The sequence below is a fragment of the Apus apus genome, chromosome 11 (genome assembly GCF_020740795.1).
Source record: "Apus apus isolate bApuApu2 chromosome 11, bApuApu2.pri.cur, whole genome shotgun sequence".
In the NCBI taxonomy this organism is placed as follows: domain Eukaryota; kingdom Metazoa; phylum Chordata; class Aves; order Apodiformes; family Apodidae; genus Apus; species Apus apus.
In genome coordinates, this window is record NC_067292.1 from 32,973 (window position 1) to 59,630 (window position 26,658).

Below are 26,658 nucleotides of genomic sequence, written 5' to 3' on the forward strand. Positions count from 1 at the left end.
TGGAGACCCAGCAGTTAGAAAAACATTCCACTGTTACCAATCTTAGTTGGAACACACTGTGGCTAGTTAAAAGAATGCTTGCTGAAGGGGAAAAAATAAATCAGTAAAAGGAAAAGTGGCTTCATCCTGTCTCAAACCAGGACAGATAGAGGAGGACAGAACCAATCAGACAGGGAAGACACAATAATCATAGGCAGTAACTGAATGAACAGTTGCATGCACCTTGAGCGCACTTAGACTGTGAGACCTTAAAAGGCACAGGGATGATATGGGTAAGGTCCCTCTCTGGAGCCACCTGGCTTGAGCTGCAATAAACTGACTGTTACAGAACCCAGGGGCCAAATTTTTTTTTTATACACAGTCAAGGGCTAAAACTGGATCCAGCCACACCCTGACTCTTCTCTGAAAAGGCATTTAGAAAGCAAGGGGGTCCAATCTGAACCTCACAACTCAGCAGGAAGGTCATCCTGGACTCTTCGACAGATGGTGACCTAGGTGAGATCCTGCATCTCCAAATCCTCGTCTCCAAAAATCCACAATGCTGGCAAATGGGTGAATTCATCTGGGAACTTTGGAGTGAGAGGCTGCAGAGAGAAAGAGTTTAAATTCTGACACCATGATCCACATAAGGCACACAAATCCGGCATACAGGCACGAGGAATGTGGCTGGCATAGAGAAGGGGGTGCCCTTAACTGAGGTACTAGGCAATGGAGGGAAAACAGACAGCATTGCAGACCTACGTATCAGTCACAGGCTAACCCCGTGCACTCCTCACCCCAGCAACCCCTCACAGACCCCTGTCCCAGTGTGCTGGCCTCCCCACCATTTGTTTCACATTCCTCAGGACATTCCCAGTTGCAGGGACCCCCAGTCCTTGCTCACCCTCTCTGCAGCTGCTGTCACAGTCCTGGTTCCAGCAGGCGACGCTTGGCAGTGGCTCCGTTGTCCCAAACAGACCTAGCGCTGCCACCTCGGGCAGCACAGCCCTCGCTCAGCCACGGCACATCGGATGTAAAGGGGTCATTGCTGTCAGCCCCACTGTCTGCACCTGGGGCCTTCAGTCCCTAGCCTCCCAACCCACAGCTGTGTTGTGTTGTTCTTCTCCCTTGCTAACAAAATAAACTTTGTTGGCTCACTGAAACAAAGGAGCCCATAAGCAGCTCCCGCTTGGCACTGGTGATGATATAGGCAGGTCTTGACCTTAGAGAGAAGCAGCAAGTTCCCCTGTGACCATCCTTTTGTTTGATGACAGAAATTATTAATAGAATTGTTTTATTCTTAAAAAATCCTGTAAGAGCTCTGAAGACCAAGACATTGGTGGAACCTCCCTACAGAAGGGATCTGCACGATATGCAATGCCTTGTTTGAAGGTCCCTCTAGTTCTGTGCAAATCAGAGTTCCCCACATCTGAAGGACACGGAGCAATCCATACCAAACTCTTTTTCCTTCTGGCATGAAGTTCAACAAATGGAATTTTAATCAATACCTTTCTCTCTGGAATCAATAGCCCAAAGTTTATTATCTCAGGATGTAGACCTGTGTATTTAACAGTAACCTGTACACTCTGTTCTCTAGCTGAAAAACTACAAATCTCAGATCCCAGATGGTTTCTGGGGCTTTACAACTTAGGGCTGAGGTTAAATTTTAAAACCTATGCCTTAAGCAGTAAATGTTTAAACTGTAAATCCTGACTGATAAATAATACCGAGTCCCACAAAATAAACAAGTAAACCACAAGACCCAAGTGAGAAGCCCTCAACAAGAAATCCTAAACAAAAAACTGCACAAGAAAACCTCCAAATCCTGTTCTATGCAAGAAAAAACAAAGAACACGCTAGCAGGAAAGCAGTAAAGAGAAGCCAAGGAATTTCTGCCCACAGTTTAAAGCACTTCCCCTTTGTGAGCGTAGTAGAACTTTAGTCACTTCACATTTTACAGTTCCTGTTTATAAGCTTGGTTTCACCCACTGTTCTAATGTGACCACATGCAAGAAGCAAGATGTAGCACTGTGCTAAGCTGCACTTCCACTGAACCCATCTGCCACATGATGAGCACTAACTCACCTGCAGTACCAACAAACATTCGTGTTACCCAGACTATCCAGAAGACAGCACACAGAGCTTCCAGAATCAGGGCAAAACACTATAGCTGGGCTTATTCAGGACATCATGAGCATTTCTGGTCCAAGCTACCTGACCACTCAGGCGCCTGGCTGTCTTCAGCCTTTGGCAGATGGTGCTCCTCCAGGAAACTGCAGCGCAGACAGGGATTGCAATGTTAGAAGTGTTTGTTTGTCTTACTTGGCATGAAAACACAGGTAATACAGAAAGGGGGAACAAGCAGCCCTCTCACTTATCTGCTTTCTCCCTCAACATAGGCAAGAGAAGGAAAGCTAAGACCTCTCAGACTCCCATGCAACCATCCAGTGCCATGCCCAAGAGCCCTGCATGCTGTCACCAGCAACACCACTCTCATTCACCTCAGAGCAAGGCAGCCAGCCCACACTCCACCTGCACTGCTTCACTTTGCACTGCACTAGCCCTTCTCCCACTGAAACATCAGGCACCCAACGCCCACAGCACTGAAATTTTTTGGTCTACTCCAGACCATTCAGAAAGCAGCCTCTAAGACTTCAAGCACTAGAGAGACTAGGCTACGAAAGACTGCAGCCACGAGAGAAACAAGGTTTTGCTTCACTGTCATGAGCTGCCTAACACACATGAGCAGCTCAAGTCAGACTCTGCTAGCAAGCTCTGTGGCTCAACAGTGGGCCCAGAGGCTGAATCAACTGCAGGCTGCTGCTGCAGAGAGGCAGAAGAGGAGCTGAACGAGGCTGATGCAAGGAAGATACCTGTTTGCGTAAAGACAGATCCAATGGGAAACCAGGTTCTGTGCCAGTATCACATTCATGAGTCAAGCTGCACCTCGTGACAGCCCCATCTGGGCATAGGCAAGCAGGAGGCAGTCACAGCCTACAGAGAAGACAGAAGTAACAGCAACTCCAGACTACCCTACTGCAGGCACCTGCCCTAAAACCAAAGTTCCCAGAGACCATGATCTCTGTCTTTCTGACCCCTTCCCCACTAGCCTCTTCACAAACAACCATACCTTCCCCAGATCATCTTGGCTCACTAGTGCTTCCCAAGTACACATCCACAGCCCCTTGCTCCAGCTACAAAAATCTCTGCAGAAGCGTTAGACCCTGCCTGAATGAGACAGATCAGCAGCACCTTCCATTCACCGCTGATCCACTCTGCTGAGCATCCACCAGCCCCTGGCACCTCAAAGCCTGACCAAAGGCAAAGGAATGCCAGACCTTCAGCCTAACAGAGAAGAGGAATCCAGAAAGGGGATGGAGAGAAGAACAGGGAGACAGAGCAATGGAAAAAGGGATTTAGAGGGTGTTTTGAGGAATGCTTGGGGCTCAGTAGGAGCTTTGCAGAAGGGTTTGGGAGAGTTCGGAAGCTGCTGGCAGCTTTCAGGCAGCATCTGGGGCAGGCTTTAGGGTATTTGGGATCTGTGAGGTGACTGCAGATGCATCGTAAGTAGCAAGGAAAATGACAGTGCAGCACGAGGCCTGTGCTAGTCATTATCAGCATCCAGTGGTGCCAATGGCTGCAGTCTCTGCTGTGGCATAACATCACCAACTGGAGCTTCTAGGGGAGGCACAGTGAAGTCTATCACCTGTGTGGCTCCTGCATCGCTTACAGGCATGCAAGGGCAGCCTAGGTACAGGCACTCCTGTGCACGCAGCAGCCCAAACAGGGCAGTCCTGCCCTCGCCAGCTCTAACCCCCTCTCCTGCCTCACTCCACCCTGCAAAGGCATTTCAGACACCCCCTCAAACTGTCTCCCAACACCACCCTCCACCACTCAGCCCTGCATCAACGTGACCACTGAGCCCTAAAAGCCCTGGTAAGTGCAAAACTACCTGCTCTGCTTCTTCACGAGCACTATGGCTGGAATAAAGCAGTAGGTACTGTGGATGGCCTTGGGGCCTGAGGCAAGTTTCTCATGCCTGTGGTAGCTAAGGGCCCTGGACATGACAGTAATGACCCCTGAATAGTTGAGGTGGGAAGGGACCACCAATAGCCGGCTGCCCAGGACCACATTCACGTGACTTTTGAATATTGCCAAGGTGGGAGACTCCAAAGCCTCTCTGGACAACCTGCGCCAGTGCTCCATCACTCACACAGCGAGAAGGACTTCCTGATGTTCAGAGGGAACGTGCCCATCACCTCCTGTGCCATCACGGAGCACCACTGAAAAGCACCTGGCTCTGTCTTCTTCACACCCTCCTTTCAGGTATCTATATACATTGATATCCCAGTCCTCCCACCCGAGACGCCTTCTCTTCAGGCTGAACATTCCCAGCTCACTCAGGCTTCTCTCATGCAAGATATGCTCCAGTCCCTTTGTCACCTCAGTGGCCTTCAATGGACTCTTTTCAGTATATCCAGCCCAAAAGACCTTCTGTGCTATATTATATAGCTCAGATACCTTTCCCATGCCAAAACTCCAGATTCTCCGACATAGGGAAGAAGCCCCATATAACCTGAAGTAAGCAAATGGCACCCAAAGAGCCAAGGAATGCAGCAGAGATGCCAGCTCAACCTCAGAGTTCCTGGAAAAGCCACCAAGACAAACCAAAACAAACAAAAAAATAATGACAACACAGCTCCGCAGGCCCCACAATCACTCTGGGAACACTTAGGAAAATCCCCAGAAGGGTGTGGCCCTAGAAAACCCTTGCAAGGAGAGACAGCCTCCAGTGTCCCACCTCCCAGCATCTAGAGGACTAGGAGCAACAATCTCTTACAGCAGATGACAGTAGTGGCACTGAGGAGCTTTTGTGCTCATCATAAATGCACTACAGCACAACATTCTTCAGTTAGCCCTATCGGGATTGTCTGGTGTGGTACAGGAACTCTCCGTCCTGAGGTGTGCCAGATGAAAAACACAAAAACCCTGCACACAAGTGTCTGTCTCTACTATCGAAGTTGTTTGAATTGATCACTTCCATACAGCACTATAATCATGATGCGGATTTCCAAGGCACCTGAAATTTCTCAGTGATCTTCACTAATCACTTGTTGTTCTGAAGAGAGAGGGTAGCGGTGCGAACGGTGCTGCAGGGCCCGCTCCGTGTCTCAGCGTTAGAGCGTGCAACTGGGGCAGCATTAACAAGCAATTTCCACAGTGACTCTGCTCAAAGTTTCTTAATGTGTTTTGTTTTTGTTTTTGTTTTTTTACACTACATGGCAACATGGCATTCAAATACCCGATTGCAGACTTTGCCATTCCCAGGAAAGCACTAGAAAATCCACCAGTAAATTAAGTTCTCACTTAAGCCCTTTACAACAGAACTTGCTGCAGTTGCTGCAGCTCTTGCAGAACTTTTATGTTAAAATGAAAAACATCAAGAGAAGTCTAAAAAAATTACACAACTGCACAACAACTTTAAAGCAAAAGAAGAAAGTCAAGTGATTCTGGAAGAAAGTGAAGGAATTTAGTTTCTACTGTGTTCCATTTATACATATAAAGAACTGATATTCTTAAATACTTAAAGCATGAAAACAGAGGTGAACTATTACCAATGAACAAAGACATCTTTGACAATTCATCTTCTTTTTTTTTTTTCAAAGTAATTCCATTATATTTTTAAAAGACTGCTGAGAACAACACAGCTCAGCTGTAAATTTGCAACTCAACAAGTATCTCACAGCATTTCTCATGTTTTTTTTTGTTTTGTTTTTGCAGTGTAAGAAACTCAGAAAAAAACTTCTTCTGTTTAGGAAAAACAGCAGACAGGAAAATAGTTAAACTCATCAGCCAAGGTTTTTCAAATTACCTGTAAGCTGCACCATAGACAAATACTGTCCTCCCCACCCCCCCATGCCTCCCCTGGTCTCTCAAAAATAATGTCTCAGTGCTTTGGATTAAATGATGACCAACTGAATTGATTTTGTCGTCTTGGCAATACTAAATCCAATGACAGATCTTTTTGCTCCTTTTCTGAATCCACCAGCTGATAACCAAGCATGTTTATAGCACCTTTGCATACTTCCTGTATTTTCTTAATTTTCTGGAAGGAAAGTACATTTCTCCAGGCCTGTGAAACGCTAATTGCATCTCGAGATGTGATTTTGAAGGCTTCTTTTTTTTTTCCTGGTCCCTGTCCATGTGTGATATTATAGATCCAGCTTTTAAGTGTGGGGGTCAAACTAAGATCTGCAAATTTGTACATTTCTGAGATTTCTGATAATGGATCTCTTACCAGATCTTCAAACCGGATCATTAAATAGCGATCTTTAAGGAAATGAGGTGGTTTTAGAGTAGCCGTTTCATAAATCTGAACATGACTTCTACATATCTCTTGCATTACTTTGTATTTGCTGTCCTCCACTTTAGTGCCATTGGTACTCAAAACAATTCCATTGTCACGAGCTAATGCTTTAACCGATTGCTCCCGTGACTTGACAACTGCCCTGGGGTCACGGACCAAGTGAATAATTTTGAGATTCAGGGATGGATCAGTGAGAAGAGGGTAAAGGACCTTCAAGTCAAAGAACCGAACCTCTTTGATGACAACATGGCTGTAAGTTTTACAGGCTTCCTCCACCTTGCTGAAGGGGTACCGTCCACAAAGAGTCTTGCATGCCATTTCACTGGTTATGTCAGTACGTTGAAAGGAGTCACAAGCAGGAGCTGAACACAGAGCCCGACTCACTGCCCACTGGAAAAGATCAGATAAATTTCTTTTCCAAGGCATGTAAGCATCAAACACAGACATGTCACACAGAAAGACCGACCTGACGAGGTCCCGCACTGCCATGTGCAAGACCTTGGCACTGTTCTGGTACATTGTAACCCACACGTGCCATGCGGGTTCCATCAGGTAGAAGACGTTGGGGTGCTGGCTGAAAAGTTGACCAACAAAAGAAGATCCCGACCGCCAGGAGGAGAGAATGAGGATGTGGACTTGAGATGGTTTCTGCTCAGACTGAGGCATGAAGCTACTGTACCGGGCACACATGAAGAGTAAGAACACAGTCTGAACTGCAACAAGAAGTATAACAATTGCGCTAGGAATCCGAATCCTTGCCATTCTCACAATACAAATAGCTGAAAAAGAGAAGGAAAATGCTGGTGAACTATTGCTCCTGTGGCACCATAATGATAAAACACAATACAAACTCTTGCTTAGTAAAACCTTTCTTCAAATAAGCATTTATGCATTTGGCACTATTTGCTTCCTTAATCAGGGGCACTGGGAGATGATCACCTGCAGGTCACAGGTGTCAGAACCTGAAAGAAAGTGATGGGTGACAGCAAGATCACAGCAGTAACAAGCTCTGAACAAACATTTGATGCTGAAGGAAATCTTGGCTTGATGCAGCTCAACTGCTGGAGGGAAAAAAAATAAATAAATCTACAAAATACCCAAAGTTCTCAACTTGAATTCTGGCAAATGTTGACAAGGTGAAAAAAAACCACAACAACAACAACAACAACAACAGAACCTTTATGAATTGCTTCACTGTATTTGCATTTCAGTCTAACACTACAAAGGCTTCTATCCCTAAGAAGGAGTAGAGGGGAACATCAGTAACTGGCTACTGAAAGATAATCTTCTTATATAACATGAGAGCTGTACCCTGCAGACACAGGCAGGGCACTACACCAACTGCTGCTTGTGCACAACTCTCTAAGTTGCAGGAGATGGGTGAAAACTTGCAACCTGAAGCCACATCCAGCCACAGATGTTAAAATGAAAAAGCTGGTGATGTGTATCTTTGAGCTGTAGCGCCTACACCCCATGACTGAACACCCTGAGTTTGCATTTAAAGAATTACCCATTAGTGAGAATTAGTCTGCACATAACTCCTGGAAAATTGTGGGCATGTTGATCCCAAGTGGACTTCTGTTTTACTTTGAAGTCAAAGTTCAGGCCACATGTATCCTCCCAACATTTTATGTGAGATTTTTGACACCTTTCTGTTCTCACTTCTGCATGTTCCACTTGTTAGCAGTCAGTATATCTTAGAGGCATGGTATTAGGAAGATAAGAATCCTCATGCATAAAGATAGTCTTGTGTTTTACATACAAGCATTTGCTATCCAGCTGCATTTAGACATTTATTTTTTTTCTTATTACAGTGAAAGGTACATATACCAAGCCACACTGGATTCTTGAAAGTAAATCATGTAGACTAGTGTATATAGATACATACTAATCTGACATGGTAAATGCATAAAGTTCTTAGTGCTAGCCTAATGAAACATTTAAAAAAAAAAAAAACACTATTAATTGGTCCCTCATGATTGAGGCAATGATGTAATCTATTCAGTAGATTCGTAAATATATATGTGTGTGTGTATGTGCATATATATTCAGCAACTTTACGATGTGGTTCCTTGGGGTATTCAAGAGCTGTTTTTTGTCTCAGTTAACACTTGTCAAAAATCATGAAGGAGCTTGGTGGGTTATGAAGTTGCGCATTAAGGAGATGCAAGTTTAACCTGGATTGAAAGCACCTTAATTGCAGAATGCAACTGCAAATGGTAAAAGGATATTTACATGCAAACATCATTTAATTAATTACACATGCCCAATTAAGAAATGCAGAAATAAAAGGCACTGTTTACAGAGAAAATCCAGTTAACTGGATGTATATTCAGCCTTATGCACTGGAAACTGCCCAAAAGAATACTGTTACAGATGCTGCATTTTGTTATGTAATTATTCATTTATTTGTGGTGTTTCTGTGTGTGCATATTCCTTAGAAACATCCCAACTTTCCCAAAAGGGTCCAAGAGGAATCTTAAATGCAGAATATGTGTGTCTACTTAGTGCTTTAGTTTGGTAGCATACTTTTTTTGTGCAGTTTATATCATACTGAAGAGCATGGAAATACTTAAGCTACAATATTTTTACTTATTATTTGTAGTGCTTACGGTGGGCAGCTCAGTTCAGACACACATTATGGACTAATATTCATGCTAGCTGTTTTTTTGTTGGCACAGTATTGTCTTCAACAGCACTTGGGTGGGAATCAGAGCAAGAAGTCCAAGAGGCAGTCAAAGCAGATGGGAATTGAAAAGCTGGCTTTTGGGTTGACAACTACATCTTTTTATTCCTTACTCCTCCCCACTCACCAATAAGAACTAAAGAACAGTTGATGTTTGCATTTCTTCAGTCATCTTGATTAGAGTGGAGGGGCAGTTCTGTGTAGCTAGAGTAGAAATATTCTCTAAAAAGCATCCTTGGATCTCTAAAAGCTATGCGAGGAGTTAGACTGTGGGGAGCTGCAGAATGCAGTCAGTGCAGAAAACGGCAAATGTTTTGCAGACAATAAAAAGAACTGATGCAGCTATGGCTAAATACAGGCTGCTCCTTCTGATCCTCTATTTATTCTACTGCAGGACTCACCAGAGGGTGCTGTTAGTAAAGCTCTTTCTTTCAGCACAGAAAGGCAATATGCCAAAACTTCGTTACCAAGTGACACACTAGCCAGTGACGCGCTTGGCCTTGGCCTCCTCTTCCGCCTGCAGCTCAGCCACACTACCTGGCTACCCCAAGCTCCCCTTAGGAGAGCTAAAAAGGGGCTTGTTCTCACCTCCTTCCTTCCCTCTTCCCTTCAGGGCAGTGCTTCCTCGTGGTGGCACAGCCTGCCAGGGGCTGGCCTGCTGACTAAAAACATGGCAGTAAGGGAGAACACCAGAGGGGCCAGATGTCCTAACATTAACATTACTGCCATTTCAGCTACCACGTCAGTGACAAAACCCTCTAGCAAGGACCTCCTCATCGACACATGAAATCTGACTGACCAGCAGTGGCAAGGGAGCTACAAGAGGCAGAAAAACAGACTGCAAGGGACACCAAGTTGCAGCACAGAGCAACTCCAACACCATCTGCATCTCTAGGCTGAGACGGCTGAGGTATTGAAATACTTGGTGTTATCACATACACGCTATTGGAGATAATTAATATTGCTAAGTATAAATTATTTTCATAAAATAGCTAGGGTTGGAAGGGACCTTCAAGTTCATCTAGTTCCAACCCCCCTGCATGGGCAGGGACACCTCCCATTAGATCAGGCTGCTCCAAGCCCCATCCAACCTGGCCCTGAACACCTCCAGGGAGGGGGACATCTACAGCCTCCCTGGGCAGCTTGTTCCAGCATCTCACCATGCTCACAGGAAATAACTTTTTCCTAATGTCCAAGCTGACTCTCTCCTCTCTAAGCTTCAAACCATTGCCCCTTGTCCTCTCACTACACACCTGCGTAAAAAGCCCTACCCCAGCTTTCTTGTTGGCCCCCTCAGATATTGGGAAGTTGCTATAAGGTCACCATAGAGCCTTCTCTTCTCCAGGCTGAACACCGCCACCTTCCTCAGCCTGTCTTCATAGGGGAGGTGCTCCAGCCCTCTGATCATCTTCATGGCCTCCTCTGGACACACTCGAGGAGCTCTGTGTCCTTCTTATGTTAGGGGCTCCAGAATTGAACACAGTGCTCCAGGTGGGGTCTCAGAGCAGAAGGGCAGAACCACCTCTCTCAACTGGCTGGCTGTGCTTCTTTTGGTGCAGCCCAGGACACAGTGGCTTTCTGGGCTGCAAGTGCACATTGATGGCTCATGTTAAACTTCTGGTCCACCACTACCCCCAAGTCCTTCTCTGGGCTGTCCCTCAATCCTTACTCCTACCGACCTGTATTCATGTATGGGATTGCTGGACCGAGGCGATTTTAGTTAATTACAGTGTTACTCCTTTTCTGTGACAGTAGTATTACTTCTTCTGTGACACTGCTTTTTCAGGGAGTGCTCTGACAAACAGCAGAATAATCAAAAGTCTAATTCTAACAAATTTTTTAGGCGGAATTACCTCTTCAAATGCCAATGCAAACGTTCAAAATGTGATCTGAAAAGCATCTGCACATATGGATTAGCTGGCAGTCTTGAGTCAAGCTTTGTCACTGGGCTTGTCGGCTACTAATGGAAACAAGATCTCGAACTAGACGAACCCTGGGTCTGTCCAGAATAAATATTTTTACATACTGTGCTAAGGAAATTCATTATACAAACTGGCCAACACAACTATTTTTTTCCTCAGTGCTTAAACTGACTCTGACAGAATGCTGAGCTGCAGGGCCACTAGCACCTGCCATTACTTGCCAAGAGACTAGACCCATTACAGAAAGCTATCCACTTCTACCAGGCAGGGTAAAAATGCAGTAAGCAATAGTATTGATCCCAGAAAGCTTGTTTTCTAAACAGAGCACTTTTCAGACCCAAATGGTATAAAAGAATGGAGGAGGAAAGAAATAAGTCCTGCAGTGGACCATCGTTTAGCTTTTCTTTTCAGGGATTTTGGGTCTCACTTGAGACAACTAATGTTAGAATCGAGTAATCATCAGATCTTTTGCAAGCCAGCATTGAAAGGAGCACAATTGTGTAGTGAACTTCACTTGCAGTACAGAATTTAACCTGATGAAACCTATTAAATTAACAAAAATTAAGTTGATAGGTAAAAAAAAAAAAAAAAAGACTCTCCAATTACACTGCTCATTTTTTCCTTTTTTTTTTTTGTTCTGGGGTACTAAAAAGACTACAAAGGCAGAGTGTCTCACATTAGAGCTGTAAAGAAATATGGGTTCTCTGAGCTTGAGACAAAAGGCTGGGATGAAAGACTCCCTCTGAACAAACAGGTCTGGGTCTGTTGTAGGAAGACTGAAAAATCTGGCTGGAATGAAGCAAAGAACTGACAACTGAGAGGGGAAGTACAAGTACCTGCTCCCCTAAAAAGAGTTCTCAGCACCTCCATCTTAGCCATCTTTGTCAAAGTCGTACCCGGCTATTTTGTGTCTGAAAAAGTTTCCAGCACACTTTCATTTATGCACTTTTTAGAAGTCTGAGTCTTTACGGATTACACAGAAATTACTTCAGCTTCCACAAAATGCAAAAATACTCATTCAGTTTATTTCCCAGACTGACGTCTTCCACTGAAAAATGAGTAGCTAATGCTATATTACATGCTCAACCTTTTGCTAGCCAAAAAATATTTTTCCTGTATGCTTGTCATAGACTATTTGCTGACTTTCAGAGCAATCACGTGAGCTGAATATAAGTATAATTTATGTACTTCTAATTCACTAAAACACCTCACTGTCTGTGAAAAGAAGAATCCTGGTAAATGTAATTATTAATTTCATAGAATTAACAGAAAAATGTTTGTGCATGACCTGATAAACAGAGCAATGGTCATTTGAAGGTCTACTACAGCTTATGGAGAAGTTCACACACTATACACTCCACCTCTAAGACATCGCACCAACACAACCACTACCAGAATGGCTGCTATGAGCTAACACTGGAAACACAGTTTGCTGCTCAAAACAGTGAATTGCAGGAATGTGACAAAGCTGGTCCAAGAAAAATATTAATAATATTAATATTAATATATTAATAATAATTCCTGATATAAATCACCCAGTTGACAAACATCACTTTCCAGTGTTCTTCCACAGCTAGAAATAACACATCTTTACAAGGCAAGGGCAACTGTATCACCAACACTATGCAGAATGGTGTTTGGGGCAAGAAAAAGGTATCTTGGAGCATGCCTTCTATAACCACTGGTACTTCAAAAAGTCTTTCTAATCTCTGATCATTGCTAAATAGTTGAAATAATTACTAAGCTTACTTAATATTTTTTAACACAACAGTGAAAATGCAATAGAAATAATAGGACAGTAAATACACTGTAATCAGGCTTTTTTAATTCCAACATATTAGCATTTCAGCTGACAGTGTGAATTTAGCGTTTGAAAACATACTTCTTTTTACGATCTAGGGGAAAATGAGATTGGAAGAGTCACTTCCAGGTAACAATCAGATTTAAATACTTTATAACACAATGAAACATACTATAGATTTCATTATACAAACATAACAAATATTAAAAAATAAGGTACTGGGGGTTTTGTTTGTTTTGTTCCCCTTTATACTGGCTTGAACAAACGGCAGTGTCGAGGCACAACCCTACACCTATTTCTCCACATGCAATGCAGCTGAAGATCACAGTGTATTCAGCTACTACAATGATCAAATTTCAAGACATGAAGTCTGCTCAGTTTCAATTTTTCTCAGGAATTTTTATATTTTTAAGGCAAAACCGGAGTCACAAAGAGACATTCACCGAGACTGAATGCTACTCACGTAACTGAAGCTTTGCCTGCACCGGTGCAAGTGTCCTCAAACAGGCTGAGGACAAACGTGCTGCAACTAAGAAATAACCACAAATTCTTTGGCCCAGTATGTCACTTTGACCTAGAAGCAGAGGCTGAAACAGTACAAACATGAGAATGGACTTCTCAGACAGACGGGAAACGTTCTCTAAAGCAGCCGGTTTCACCATCTACCTCCGGGAAACAAAACCACCTTAACTCCAGTCAACCATGCTCTCTAGGGGCGGCGCGGGGTGGGGGGGAAGAGGGGAATCCAAAAAAAGGAGAGAAGAAAAAAGAAAAACAACCCCAAATATTATTTTTAACAGCTTTACCTCTGACAACAGCTGGCTATAGCTCAAGCAACGCCCAGCTCGGGACCGTGCGACATCGGGGTCACCGCTATTCACAGGGACGAGCGAGAGCGGCTCAAAAACATCTGAAACGCGGTGCAAGCGGCTGTGAACACCGCAGGGACACTCCGAAAAAAGGCCTGTCATCGCCCAGCCCCCCGACCAGACAACACCCCGCACCGGCCCGCCCGTACCTTCCGCCACCTCCGGCACCGCCGCGGCTCCGAGCCGCCCGCAGAGACAATGAGCGGCTTTCAGACGTGGCCGGGGCGCCGGGCAGCGCGAGGGAGGAGCCGGGAAGGAGCCAATCCGCCCCGCACGGGGAGCATCCCCGCCCGCCGAGCTGCCCGCAGCCGCCCCCCCAAGGGTCCCGCTGCCTCTCCCGGCGGCCGGCGCCGTCCCACGGGCCCTCCTCCGTCCCACGGGCCTTCCTCCGTCCCACGGGCCCTCCTCCGTCCCACGGGCCGCCCCAGCTGCCCCGGGCCCGACGGCCGCAGCCGCCCCCTCCTCCCGCTCCGGCGGCAGCGCCCGGCCCCGCCGCGTCCCGCCTGCCCCGAGCGAGAGCCAAAAGGGTCTACCTACACACAGGCTACTTGAGAAAGAGGGACAGATGTGATTTCTTTCATGCATTTCTTTTCAGCCCTTAAAAAACTTAAGCATGGCTCTTATGCATCCACCTTCCCACTTTTACTGAAAGATGGGACTTTTAATCACCCACTTGAAGAACCACTTACAGAAATCTAATGAATCCTGACATACCTCTGTGCCCTTCCTCAATTCATAGTGTTTAGACTGCTCCCTGGCACCCGTGTACACAGACCTGTGCACTAGCACTGTGGTGGATTGCAGGGCCGCTTTTATTTGCCTCTTCGTTTTCTGTTGCATAGCAACCTATAAAGGAAGAGTGCTCACAGACAGCCAAGACTCTTCCCTCCTAAAGCTCCTTTAATGCTAGTTGCATTAGATTCTTGGGCATATTTTTTTTTGTACTTCAGTTTGTTGCTACAGCTGTAAAATCTTACCTACCTTTTTTCTACTGCTTGGTTACTTACAGAAGTAAAACACCTCTCCGAGCTTAAGAAAGGAATCAGAACTATGAACAAAGAACTACAGTCAGTATAAGAGCGATCCAGAAAGTTTACCACAGCAGAGGTAACACGAACAGGTTTTTTTCCTCCCTGCTGTAGTCACATCTGCCTTTACTGGTCCTTTTAGGTTGCATTCACTACTTAGTCCTAGCCCTGAAACAGACCCGTTTCAAAAGAAATTGAGGGATTGTGTCATATCCTACAAACTGCCAACAATTAATTCTTTTTAATTTTATTCTTGTAATTTATATAGCTTAAATTACTGTAGAGGATTTTTTCCAGCTTTCTCCTTCTAAAGGAAAATAGAACATAGGGATATTTTTCTCTGTACTTCCTGAACCAGACCTAGTCACCATTTCTTATCTCACATGCATTCACTGAACTGTTGCTCTGAGCAGTGTCATTTGTCGTAACTTAATGTGGAAGGATACAATAGGAGAGAAAAGTGAGAGATGGATAATGGACTCTCCCAGTATTATTGTTTTCTGGCATTATCCTCTTTCACATTCCAGCTGCTACCTCAAACAGGCTTCTGTTCAGCATTCCATTTTTGTGGGTGTACAAGAGCTCAAACCCTTAAAATAGCATTCTGTGGTCTCTCCAGAGATTGCTGTTCCTTGCTTATGCCCACCCTAAATGCTTGTGCAGACATAGCAAATTCATTCAGGAAACTCACTTGTCTGAAAAACTGAGCACATTTGGTAAAGATTATCTTCACCATAATCAACTCCTTGAATGAACTCATACAGTCACACAACCACTATCCCCACTGCGAGGGTGAAGAGCTGGGACTACAGCAGAACAGTGCCTAAAAACACTAAAATGCATCAGACAGATGCTTTAACTCTGTGTGCTCTGATACGAAGTAAATTGTCAGCAGGCATAGGCTGCCAAGTACAGACTCCAAAGACAGAAAAGCAAACTGGAGATTACAAACCAAAATGTATATGTGTATATACAGCAAATACGTCTTGCAATAATTTATAATTCACATGTAAGTACACAAGTTTCACAAGCACAAAAGCGTGTTGAATAACCAAGACATAGCTCACCATGTTAATGTTTCACTTGCATTGAAGAAGAGGCTGCAGACCATCAGGTAAGAGCTGGGAGAAAGGCCTGGGTCAGGACTACTACAGAGTTTAACACAGACTCAAACAGAAGTTCAAAAATAAAGTAGCTGTTTTGAGAAGGAGAAAAGAATAAGGAATAGGCAGGTCTCCAAACTGCCAGGATGTTGAATTCTAGAGGACAAAGGCCAAAAAACAGGGTACTGCTGCACAAGCTGCTCTTTCATAGCTGCGCCATGTTTTAGGAGTTCAAGAGAACCAAAGACACTCAGAGTTTTGTTAACTAGCACCTATAATTGTTTTAGACAGTCTCCTGCCATTAACACAGCCTTGCTAGAATTAAATCTCAACTACAAAACTGGAAACACAATTGAAATGATGTTGTTTTCCCTTTTAAGTTTGGTTACCCATATAAAGTAAGCCCAGGAAAATAAAATAAAATTAAATAATCTTCCCTACCACCACCAGCCCCATCAAGAGTGAGAGACACAGTGTTTCAGTGCTCATCAGGTGATTATAATTGATTTATTTTTTATGTGTTCTAGGTTATCATTTACATTCTGAAAATAATATTCACTTGCTTTGAAACTCTGAAGCTTCTCTTGGGATTTTTTGTTAGTTTTCTTTAAATAAATGTCAGGCTTCTCTGTTCTACTATTCCCAATTCACACTTAATGGTCTAGTGCTACAGTGATAATGCCAACAGTAAGCAACTAGGCACACCTTGCAGGCACTATTGCCCACAACCCAGTTGCTCACATCAAACTTGAATTTACACATCATCCAGTTTAATAACTAAATCTGTGAGCATGTATAGCTCTGTGTGGGTCTGACTTTAACTCTTCCATGCATTTTTTCCTATTCCTTATATTTTCCCTTTTGAAATGCACATAAATGCATGTAAAAATAGCTCTTGACAGGACTTGAACTCAGCAGTGAATTAATTCACAAGACAGTAAAAATGGCTTATGTCATTACCATTAACACATTATTTTCAGACTTCAAGGTTTAGCAAAACTAAGACCATGCAAAAGTAGCCATATTGCTTTCTGCTGGTTTTTGAAGCATGTTCCAGTTGCAGAAAACAAAACTAGGTAGTTCTTTAACTGTGAATAAAATTAAAATGTTCAGTCCCAAAGCAGTGTTCCCAGAGAAACAGGTGAGTGAACACGTATTTTCAAAAGGAAGCACAAACAGAACGTACTTACTTCCGAAGTAAAAAGTGTGTAGAGAATAAAATCAGGTATCTATTTTTGAACTGCATTTCTTTAAAGTGTTCTCAGGCGTCTCCTCAGGACTGGTGCTGCTTGTAGGACAGTACTGGAGACACTGGCAGAACTGGTGATATTGGAGTTGTTGTCAACACCTGATTCTGGAACACAAACATTTTAATCCTACTGAACACCCAAAGAAAGATAAGGAGAATGCTGACATACTGGATCCAGGCAAATTTAATCATTTCCCAAAATCCTGGCTGATATTTAAACAAAGTCAAGGAGCGTTAATGAAGAAGCTTCTGATACTGCCACTGCAGTAACTAAACAAACAAACTCAAAAGGCACAAAACTCATTAGGCCTCAGTTTGTGTAGTAAATTCAAAGTCTTTGAGACATGGAAACCCCTAAAAGCTTTTTACTGTAGTATGTTACAAAAGCTGCAGAGAATGTCTATCCTAGAAGCATTTAAGTGAGTTCTGTGGAAAGTGCCTATTTTGTCCCTGGCTCACCAGAAGGTAACTACTGGTATTACTCAGACAGGTGAACAAACCTCATAAAGAAATGTGCTTCATACAGATCCTTTTAAAAAAAAGCTTGTTCTTGTCTAAGAAAACAAGTAAAAATCACAATGAATTAATTATTATTTTCTACTTGTTTGGCACATCCACTGCAGGGATTATTATTTGGTGAGTTTATCTTACAAACAGATTTCTAACTATTTGCTTTAGGCGACAGAACATAGCACCATGCTTTGTTAGTGGCATCCATAACAGATTGGGACAGCAGGTGCTGTAGGAGGCAAGACGGACTTACTAAAGATATTCACTGTGAATGGCCAAGGAACTGCCTTGAAGGCCAGTTTAGTAAGGCTGAAAAGCAACCCAGCTTCCCAGTAGAGAAAGGCAAAAAGTGGTTATGCAAGGAGAACCATCTGGAGGAACAAGCAAACAGGTATTCAGTTAACTGCAGAACTACAGCATTTGCTTAGCTAACAAATAAGAAGTTTAGCAACAAGTCCAGAATAAAACAGTTTTCATTCGGCCTATATCTGAAGGCCCAAATAATGCAACTCAGTTATGTTACAATTTATGTGGTTTTCAAAGGATATAAGATGACTTCTAGTGGGTAATGAATAGTGGCGTTAATGATAAATGGTGTATCTGCTGCTCTTCCAGTCACCCAAACAGGGTTGGGATCTGAAAAGACCGTTGTCACTACAACGAGGAAAGGAAACATCCAGGTTAAGGGGCATTTCAGTCTTAATACAGAACTCAAATCTTCACAGAACAGCTGCCAATATACAAATGACTGCTGTCCTATAACTTGCAGGTATATGCCCAGGCTTACCATTTCTATCCCAATATGCTGCAATGATGTTTGTTAGATCATAGTCACTGGCAAAGGGACTTGTACCATTGACCACAGACACCTGTTGCAACAAGGAGATACTTGCATTATTTGTCCACTCTCCAAGAAAGTAATTCTACCCAGTTTCTTACATAAAGTAACCGTGTCCCTCCAGGAATGCACATAAGCATCAGACCTAGCATCCTGGCAGAATAACCCCTTCCAAAGTTCTAGGGGAAAAAAAAAAGTTTCCTCACGTTGTATCTGTTATCCAGTCCACAATGGTTAAGTAATTGCCTCTGGTGCAGTTTCAGGTCTCCATTCATATACAGCAGAGACCCTGGCACAGGAGAAAAAAACTGGAGAAAAGCCATGGTCTGCATCACAAGTGTTGACATTCTCTGAAATGGTGAACATGAGAACAGAGAATTTAGGGGTGGGGCACTGAGGGAAACAACACACTTCTCTTCTTCTTTGTATCTACAGATTTTCTGCATGAATTTGATCTTTTTTCTGACTCCCCAGTTTCAGATTGTCACATTTAGTCTAAACAAGGGAACACCAAATAAACATTTTTTTTGTTTAAGTGAACTACTTTGGTTGTTAGTTAGCTAATATTATATACCAAAGTTCCATATCAAATTCAGCGAGGTTCAACAGTCAGTGGCTAATGACAGGAAGATCTGACTTGTAACATGAAAAAAGCAGGAAGATGACTAAGCACACTAATTGAAGGCACACTTCAAATCACTCAGCAGCCAAAGACACCTAAGGACTCCTGCTCTGCGATAAGGATCAACCAAGGAAGTTCCTTGGCCCTTATCAGCCTCTCAGAAGGAAAATTTTCACATTTAGTGTAACACAAGGGTGGTGTGAGCATCAGCTCTCTGTGATACTAATCACTGATTTAATACTTCAGCACTATCAGGCCTTTATCCTGGGCCTAATAATGCTAAGGTGGTCCATCTACAATCAGCAAGAATCTCTTGGATAAACCAAGCCTCATCTCCCTATTTAAAATCTTCTGTGTGGCTGCATCCAATGCAGCTCTATACTTCTGCTCCTTTCAGATGCATCCGTGGGTTCCCTGTGCACAAGTGTTTGACTCACTGCTTTAGGTATTAATTACACAGCACCTGAGATACAACGGCAATTCCTGTCTCCCAATAACATCTTCTTCCCCTTCTCAGTTACCAGATATGAAGGATCCTGGCAGATGATTACCATTGCTTCAGGAGCTGTTACGTAAGCAAAAGCTATGGAGTTTCAGGCTGCAGCAGCAGCCTGCCACTCCACCTCAGCAAACTGACTGGTTACATCCAGATACAGCAATAAGACTGCACATCCTTCTGTTTACTGCAAGACACTCCATTCTTTCCTGATGCTACCTGATATCCACTGCTGTGGATCTCTGTCCTCTGTGCTGCACTACAGCCCAAGAGGTTAAAAAAAAAAAAAAAAAAAAAAAGGGAGAAAGAAACCTAATTAAACATATCAAAACATGCAGAGCTCCACTAGCAATGACCCAGCAGAGGAGGAAAAAACTAAGTATTTGTTAGTAAAATAAATCTTTTAGCTAGGAATTTCAGTTGTAGAAAGGTTCTTTCAGCCTTGGCACAAAGACTGCTAGAACATTACAGAGTCTGTATGTCACAAAAAAATAACTAAAAATGCTCACATAAAGCTGGTAAGAAAAGAGTAGAATCAGCTGAACACCAACAACATGCTCTGTGGGCTGTAGCGGAAGTTCCAGCTTAAAATGCAACAGATCCATTTTGCCATCTTGATTTTTGTCTTCTTCTCTGGTCTAAAAGAATCAGTAAGATACTTTAAGATAGGAAGTTCTGTTAAAAATAAAATGAAAAAAGGTAAAGCCGCAGAGGATCTGCACAACTCCTGCAAGCACATACTAAGGAAGCAAATCAACTGCATAGTTAGAAGAGCAATTAAAAACACTGGACTTTATTGACACAGGCCTAGAGACAAGCAAGAAGCCGGCAGTTCTGCCTGCTACATGATGCCTCATACGCACACCTCCCCCACCCTGGGAGGGAAAGCTCATCAGATTCTTCAGGGCCTCTCGGGCCCTGGGCCAGTCCTGCCACCTGCCCTGCACGCACAAAGCAGCCCCAGTGCGGGACCCACTGCTAGTCCGGGCTAGGGCATGAGGGGGCCAGGCTTTTGCCTCTGGCCATGGCAGCCTGCCTGAGTGGCCTCTGCCTGCCAATTCCTGGATGTAAGCCCGGGCTTGCCACGCTTCCGTGTCACAAACGCCCAGCATTCAGCTATTTACAAGCATAACAGGATTCATAACAGATGTAATACAGAAAAATAACTGCCACTGTTGCATCCCAGAAGGAGCACTGGCTGCGGGGCTTTTGGAGCTTTTCACACCTGCTTTCAAAACCAGGGACTACCGAGTAGCCCTCGGTAAGATCACGCTAAGAGGGGGGCAGGGGAGAGAGGGGGTACAACTAATTTGAGGAGAGCAAAGTGATGTGTTCACGCAAGCCACCAGCAGCCCCGCGCCCCGCCGCGGGCAGGCCTACCGACAGGAGCACGACCCGCAGCCGGTCCTCCTGGAGCCTGTTGAATGCTGGAAATGTGCTCCAAGCCAAGAAGCTGCCCGGGCCGGGCCCGAGGGTAGCCACGAAGAGCACCTCGTACCGGAACCGCACCGTGGGCTGCTCCAGGTACGTGCTCTGCTTCAGCCAGAAACCTGCGGGCAGAGACAGCGCCAGGCCTCAGCACCGCCCCGCGCCGCGCCGCGCCCGCGGGGCCGAGGGGCGCTCACCGTGGCTCCGGTAAGCCAGCAGCAGAGGCGGCACGTAGGTGAGCCCCGTGAGGAGCAGCAGCGCCAGCGCCGCGGCGGAGCAGAGCCCGGCCCGGTAGCGCGTCCGGAGCGCGGGGTGAGAGAACAGCTCCAGGCCCGCCATGGCCGCGCGCGCCGGGCAGCGCGCCTGACGGACAGGCGGCTCCGCCTATCAGAGCGCAGCGGAACGAGGCTCCGCCAATCAGCGTGCGCCGCCGCCTTCTGAGCCCGGCGGCTGCGGTGGGGCGGGAGCGCCCGGGAGCGGCAGCGGCACGGAGCCGGGGCGGCGGCACGGAGCCGGGGCGGCGGCACGGAGCCGGGGCAGCTGCCGCGGCGGCACGGAGCCGGGGCGGCGGCACGGAGCCGGGGCAGCTGCCGCGGCGGCAGAGCCCAAGGTGCGGCTGCAGCGCCCCGAGCACCCGCCCGGTGCCCGCGGCCCGGGTGGGACAGCCCCGCCCCTCCGCCCGCCGGAAGCGCCGCGGTTCGCGTGGTTGCTAGGGAACGAGGCAGCCGGAAGTCCCGCCTGCCGAGCCGTGGCTGCTGTTGTTGTGACCGGGACCGTGACAGCGACAGGCCCGGCCCGGCCCCAGCCCCGGCCCCGCGCTCGCACACGGGCCTCGCCGCCGCTGGCTCCGCTCCCCGCCGGCCCCACCATGAAGTGGATGTTCAAGGAGGACCACGCGCTGGGTAAGGGTGGGCCCGGGCCAGGTGCTGCCCGCCGGCGGCCCCGCCGCCCTCCGTCTCCTCTGTCGCCATCTGCCCCGGGGCCTCCCGCCCGCCGTGTGCCCCGGTGGGCGCCCCGAGCCGGTCGGCCTGTCTCCGGGCCGGCAGCCGCCTGCGGCCCTCCCTGAGCAACAGGAGCCCCCGGGGGCGGCCGGGCGGCCGCGATCCCGCCGGCCCGGGTCCCTGCGGGCGCTGCCCCCTGCCCCGCACACTGGCCGTACTGTCACCGTGCCGTGACTAATTATGAGTTTTGTTCGCAGAGCACAGATGTGTCGAGTCGGCAAAAATCCGAGCCAAATACCCTGATCGCGTCCCGGTGAGTAACCAAGCAAGCTTCATCTGAATACTTACCGAGGCAAAGACGGATAAGCTGTTTCCATCCTGCCCTCTCTTCCTTGATGAGATCCTACTAAATAAATTCATCTTCCCTTTTTTATCCTTAGATGTCTTAAGGAGGCCCAAACCACACCTAATTAACCCAACATTCCCTTCTCTGCCCCGGTGCATATTGACAAGTAAGCAGTAGTGCCTGACATTCTGAACACTGTCCAGGCATGTTTATGGTTTATCAGTGTCCTGGTTTCTTCTAGTGGCAATTATATTCCAGTACCTCCAGTACTTGAGGATTCATTCTGTACGTGATATCAAGAAAGCTCATACATTCCTTAGACCTTGACAGGCTTCCATATTGGTTCTTTGAGGAAGGTGATTTTCACTCATGTATTCCATGCCTATAACCGGTCTTACCATGGTGAATCTCCCCACGTAAACCCTGTTGTTTGAAGAGCCAGTGCAAGTGATGACCCCTTGTTTCTGCTTCAGGACCAACCTACCTGCTAAATGGTGAATGACCTCTCTTCTTTTCACCACAATCCCTTTTATCATATTTCAGTCAGTGAAATGACCACACATCACATCCTTAATCTAGCAACATGTCCCCATTCTCAACTTCTCTGCTTGTGAGTAAAATTTCCCACATCCCACCTGACCACATGACAGTTATTGTCACTCCTGTCTGACCTCTTGGTCAGACCCATTCGACAGTGCAGCCCCAAGAAGAACCTCTAATCCTATTGACTTTCTTTGCTGATGTGTTGCACCAAGTCACAGCATCTTCTCCAGCTCTGTCTGGCAAGCTGATCCAACTCTTGCCATTCTCTGCTTGGCTAACTACACCCAAATATACAGGCTACAGCATGTGAATGACTATGTATCTCCACAGATATCTATTTGTCCATTTCAAGAATAACTTTCATAACCCTAGGGGAAAAAGACATTAAAACTCAGTGCATGAGTCAGAATTAGATAATGCTGTATCAGGAGTGGACAGATCCAGGAATGTGATGCTTTGTCTGGGCCAACGTTTTCTACTTGATTATTCAGATTGAACCATATACCTTTCACAAAATAGTTGGTATAAAATGTATTTTTGGCATTTAATAGTCAAAAGTGTTTTTCAGACTTAATGTATGTTTGATACTTTCCAGGTTTTAGCCTGCATCCAGAGTGACACAGGTCAGAGTGACTTCAATTCTCAGCTGTTCTGTCTACTTGGCTTTAGAGATGTCAGTGGTTCAAATCCTTTAATATAATACATTAACTCTGTCCTAGGCTAGACCTTTTAGGAATAAAAGGGGAGGTGAAAGAAGTTCATGGTTGCTAAGCTTTGCAATTTTACATTTGCCTGGGGAATCAAGTGGTCTAAGGCTGTAAGTTTTACTGGAAGCAGGTCACCAAGAGCTTTGACTTCCAGTTATGACAGTTTCTGCATTAGGCAGCTAACATGCCTAGTGTGTTATTGTAAACTTAAAAAAAAAGTATCACTTGTTAAGGCTTCAAAATACCTTTCAGGCTGTTCTTGGTCCTCTTTAGAGTTCCCTCATTCTAAATTGCAAGGGGCAACTACTGTGCCTTCCCTTCTGTTATTCCTTCCGTCCATCAGTAGTTTAAGGGAAGTAGTGCAGACAAGCCACTCATAAACCTGAAGTTTTCAAGCTGCCTGTGCTTCAAATGTCTCAATAGATGCCAATTCCTCTCTTACCCCTGTCCCCCAAGCATTTGTCACAGAATGCACTGGCTTTTGGTAGTTCACGTAAGGAACTTCAGAACTCTTTGAAAATTAGACATATGTAAACACAATAGGGTATTTCATATCACTGGTGTACAAAGAGTTAAAAGATGTGTATGCTTTCCTGTCACAGGTTTCTGTCAGGCATATTGCATCTTTTCACCCCATGACTGTCCACCTCTGGCAGAGGAAGTTTTGAGCCATTGTGTGAATGAATGTAGGTTTCAGTGCAATTGAACAATCAGATTTTACAATGTTGAGCCAGTCCTACCTCTTCTTTGGTTGCAATCAAGAAGCCTTTTTGTTCCTCCCTTTTGCTCGCAGTTGTAACTGCAAGCAATTTACCAAAGCTGTCTGTTCATCCCCATCCTGAAAAGCCTGACCTTCACACCTGCACTTTACAGGTCATAGTGGAGAAGGTCTCAGGATCTCAGATTGTTGATATTGACAAGAGGAAGTACTTAGTTCCATCTGACATCACCGTGGCACAGTTCATGTGGATCATCAGGAAGAGGATTCAACTGCCATCTGAGAAAGCAATATTCCTCTTTGTAGACAAGACTGTCCCACAATCCAGGTGAGAGGCTATTCACTTGGTATTCAGAACCATTTAAGCAAGCCTGTGCCTATCAGAGCAACAGTAACTCCCCACTTTGAGGCTTACTTGGTGATTTTAGGAGGTGTTTGGTTACATCTTAATCTCACCATACTAAGTTTTATTCTCACAAATTTGATACACATCTTATTTTCTGAGCTAGGCTGAAAGGAAAGGTGACTGAGAAACATATTATTAGTTATTTCCATGGCAAGAGGGTAAGTTCTGGAGTTATTACATCTTTGGTTACATGTAAGAATATTTACAGGATCAATGCAAAAAAAAAAAAAAATCCATCATTCTCAATGTAACAAAAAAGTTGCATATCAAACACTCGAGCAAATGCTGTAAATTAGTCTGAAAAAAACAATCTGCCAGCTCACAAAGAAATGATGGCATTATGGACTAGTTGTGTTACTGGTTTAAAAAAAAAAAAGTTACTTATTTTCTTCTATAAACACAAAATGCAGAATGACTATAGAAAGGTTTTTCCACTTTGCTTTTATATAGGAGTAAGTTTCATTGTTGTCTGCTACATCCAGAGTAGTGTAGAGCAGAAGCAGCTACTTCAGCTGCTTTTTGTACAAGATAGTTTAATGGTGTTTGAGGAAACACTACATCATGATGTTACATGGCTTAGATATATTATTCTTATAAATCCTTATCTGTGTAACAGTCCCTCCAGGTAACTTGTCCAGACTTAGACTCTTTGTTATACACAACAGGAACCTGTCAGAACCATCTTTTTCTGCTTGCTTTTTTCTAAGAGTATTAGGAATGCCTGTATTAGGAACAGCAAAGAAAAAGAAGGGACAGATTGTCCCATCTTACATGTTCACGATGAGATGTCACATCTTTGCTGGAAAAAAAGGGCCTTGAACCTTCAATATTAATGCCAAAATGGTAACTTGCTAACAGACAGAAACCTAATCTGTTAATGGCTCTGCTCTTCTCATAGGCTGAGTTTATTACATAGACCACTAACTTTTGACATCCTTCTTTCCCATCCAGAAGTTCCTCTGCTACTCACCAATTCACTATTTTAAGCCACCACTTTTTACCAATATAGGAAACAAAGCATTTACTCCCCAAGCCAACCTGAACCTCAAAGAAACAGTCCATAAAGCACAAGTTTGGTAGACTTGAGACCAGCTGGATGGAAAAATGAGGTTGCTCACACAAGAAGCAAGATGTTAATGCAGCTGTATTCAAGGAAGGTGCCATTAAGGCTACTGATCCTTTTATCAGTATTAATTATGGCATCAATAATGGATTCAAAATTTGAAATACATTCAGTGACTAATTGCCAATAAAATAAGGAAGCATTCTGACAAATGCATTTGTAAAGAAGTAACAAAAACCTAGATACTCTCTGCAGAGAGCCCAGGGTCATTTTGCTAATTCAGGAGTCAACTACTTTTCATAGATCCTAATTTTTGTATTTTAATTTACACACAGACTTGCTTTTATTAATCTTGCTTTATGTGAGGTTCTGTTACCATTTGCAACTGTCATGATCCAAGCAAACCATTTATCTTTTTTTCCCCTTCAAGCTTAACTATGGGGCAACTTTATGAGAAGGAGAAGGATGAGGATGGATTCCTGTATGTTGCCTACAGTGGAGAGAACACGTTTGGTTTCTGAATGGTGGGTCCTGGCTAGTATACCATCCCGCTGTGTATCTTGTAAATAGCTGATCATTTTCTGTTGACAACCACCAAAGTTCCTTCTATATACATACATTTGTAACTGGATTTATTTCTTAATATATTGATAGGTTTTTGTTTTATTAGACTGTTAAATTATACAAAAAAAAAGTTTTGTTGGTTTTGTGCTTTTTTTTTTTTTCCTCATGGCTAAAAATTCCAGACCCTCACTCCTTTGGGGGCTACATTTGATGACATTGATTAAGTAATAAAGCAAAGTAGTTAGGTTAATAAACCATGAAAAGAACACACATTTGTTCTGTTTTGAGGTGTTAGTTTAAGAAAAATAAAAACATAAAATTAGTCTTGGGAACACTGGATTTGCTAGCTTATCCTAAGAAGGAGCAAGATGCTGATTATGTGGAATTGAGCTAATATGTTCCTCTTTCTCAATTAACAAACAAGTACAATAAAAATTCCTGTCACAAACAGGCAGTGCTCTCATTTCTTTAC

The 26,658-nt window shown here is 44.6% G+C and overlaps 3 protein-coding genes across 10 annotated transcripts; 1 reads left to right on the forward strand and 2 right to left on the reverse strand.

Annotated features, from left to right (window-relative positions):
* Positions 1–5,487: 5,487 nt before the first annotated feature.
* On the reverse strand, positions 5,488–16,980 carry LOC127389053 (carbohydrate sulfotransferase 6-like). Of its 6 annotated transcripts, none has more exons than XM_051629166.1 (3): positions 16,946–16,980; positions 15,720–15,773; positions 5,488–7,125 (listed from the first exon to the last, which is right to left on the reverse strand). In XM_051629166.1, exon 3 carries the CDS (start codon positions 7,106–7,108, stop codon positions 5,927–5,929), a length of 1,182 nt encoding a protein of 393 aa, XP_051485126.1. In that variant the 5' UTR covers positions 7,109–7,125; positions 15,720–15,773; positions 16,946–16,980; the 3' UTR covers positions 5,488–5,926. The 6 variants fall into 6 exon arrangements, with proteins under 6 accessions (XP_051485126.1, XP_051485125.1, XP_051485123.1 ...); XM_051629165.1 differs by having other exon boundaries at positions 14,606–15,773; XM_051629163.1 differs by having other exon boundaries at positions 14,606–15,847.
* TMEM231 (transmembrane protein 231) lies at positions 16,232–21,245 on the reverse strand. 3 transcript variants are annotated; one of them, XM_051629169.1, is made up of 7 exons: positions 21,096–21,245; positions 20,851–21,020; positions 19,980–20,108; positions 18,559–18,702; positions 18,302–18,383; positions 18,058–18,168; positions 16,232–17,213 (listed from the first exon to the last, which is right to left on the reverse strand). In XM_051629169.1, exons 1-7 carry the CDS (start codon positions 21,235–21,237, stop codon positions 17,029–17,031), a joined length of 963 nt encoding a protein of 320 aa, XP_051485129.1. In that variant the 5' UTR covers positions 21,238–21,245; the 3' UTR covers positions 16,232–17,028. The 3 variants fall into 3 exon arrangements, 2 of the variants coding, with proteins under 2 accessions (XP_051485129.1, XP_051485130.1); XR_007890544.1 differs by having other exon boundaries at positions 16,965–17,109; positions 17,768–18,168; XM_051629170.1 differs by lacking the exon at positions 18,058–18,168 and having other exon boundaries at positions 16,232–17,109.
* A 378-nt stretch (positions 21,246–21,623) lies between these two features.
* Positions 21,624–26,634, forward strand: GABARAPL2 (GABA type A receptor associated protein like 2). Its single transcript, XM_051629896.1, has 4 exons — positions 21,624–21,800; positions 22,097–22,152; positions 24,309–24,481; positions 26,053–26,634. Exons 1-4 carry the CDS (start codon positions 21,767–21,769, stop codon positions 26,141–26,143), a joined length of 354 nt encoding a protein of 117 aa, XP_051485856.1. The 5' UTR covers positions 21,624–21,766; the 3' UTR covers positions 26,144–26,634.
* The last annotated feature ends 24 nt before the right edge of the window (positions 26,635–26,658 follow it).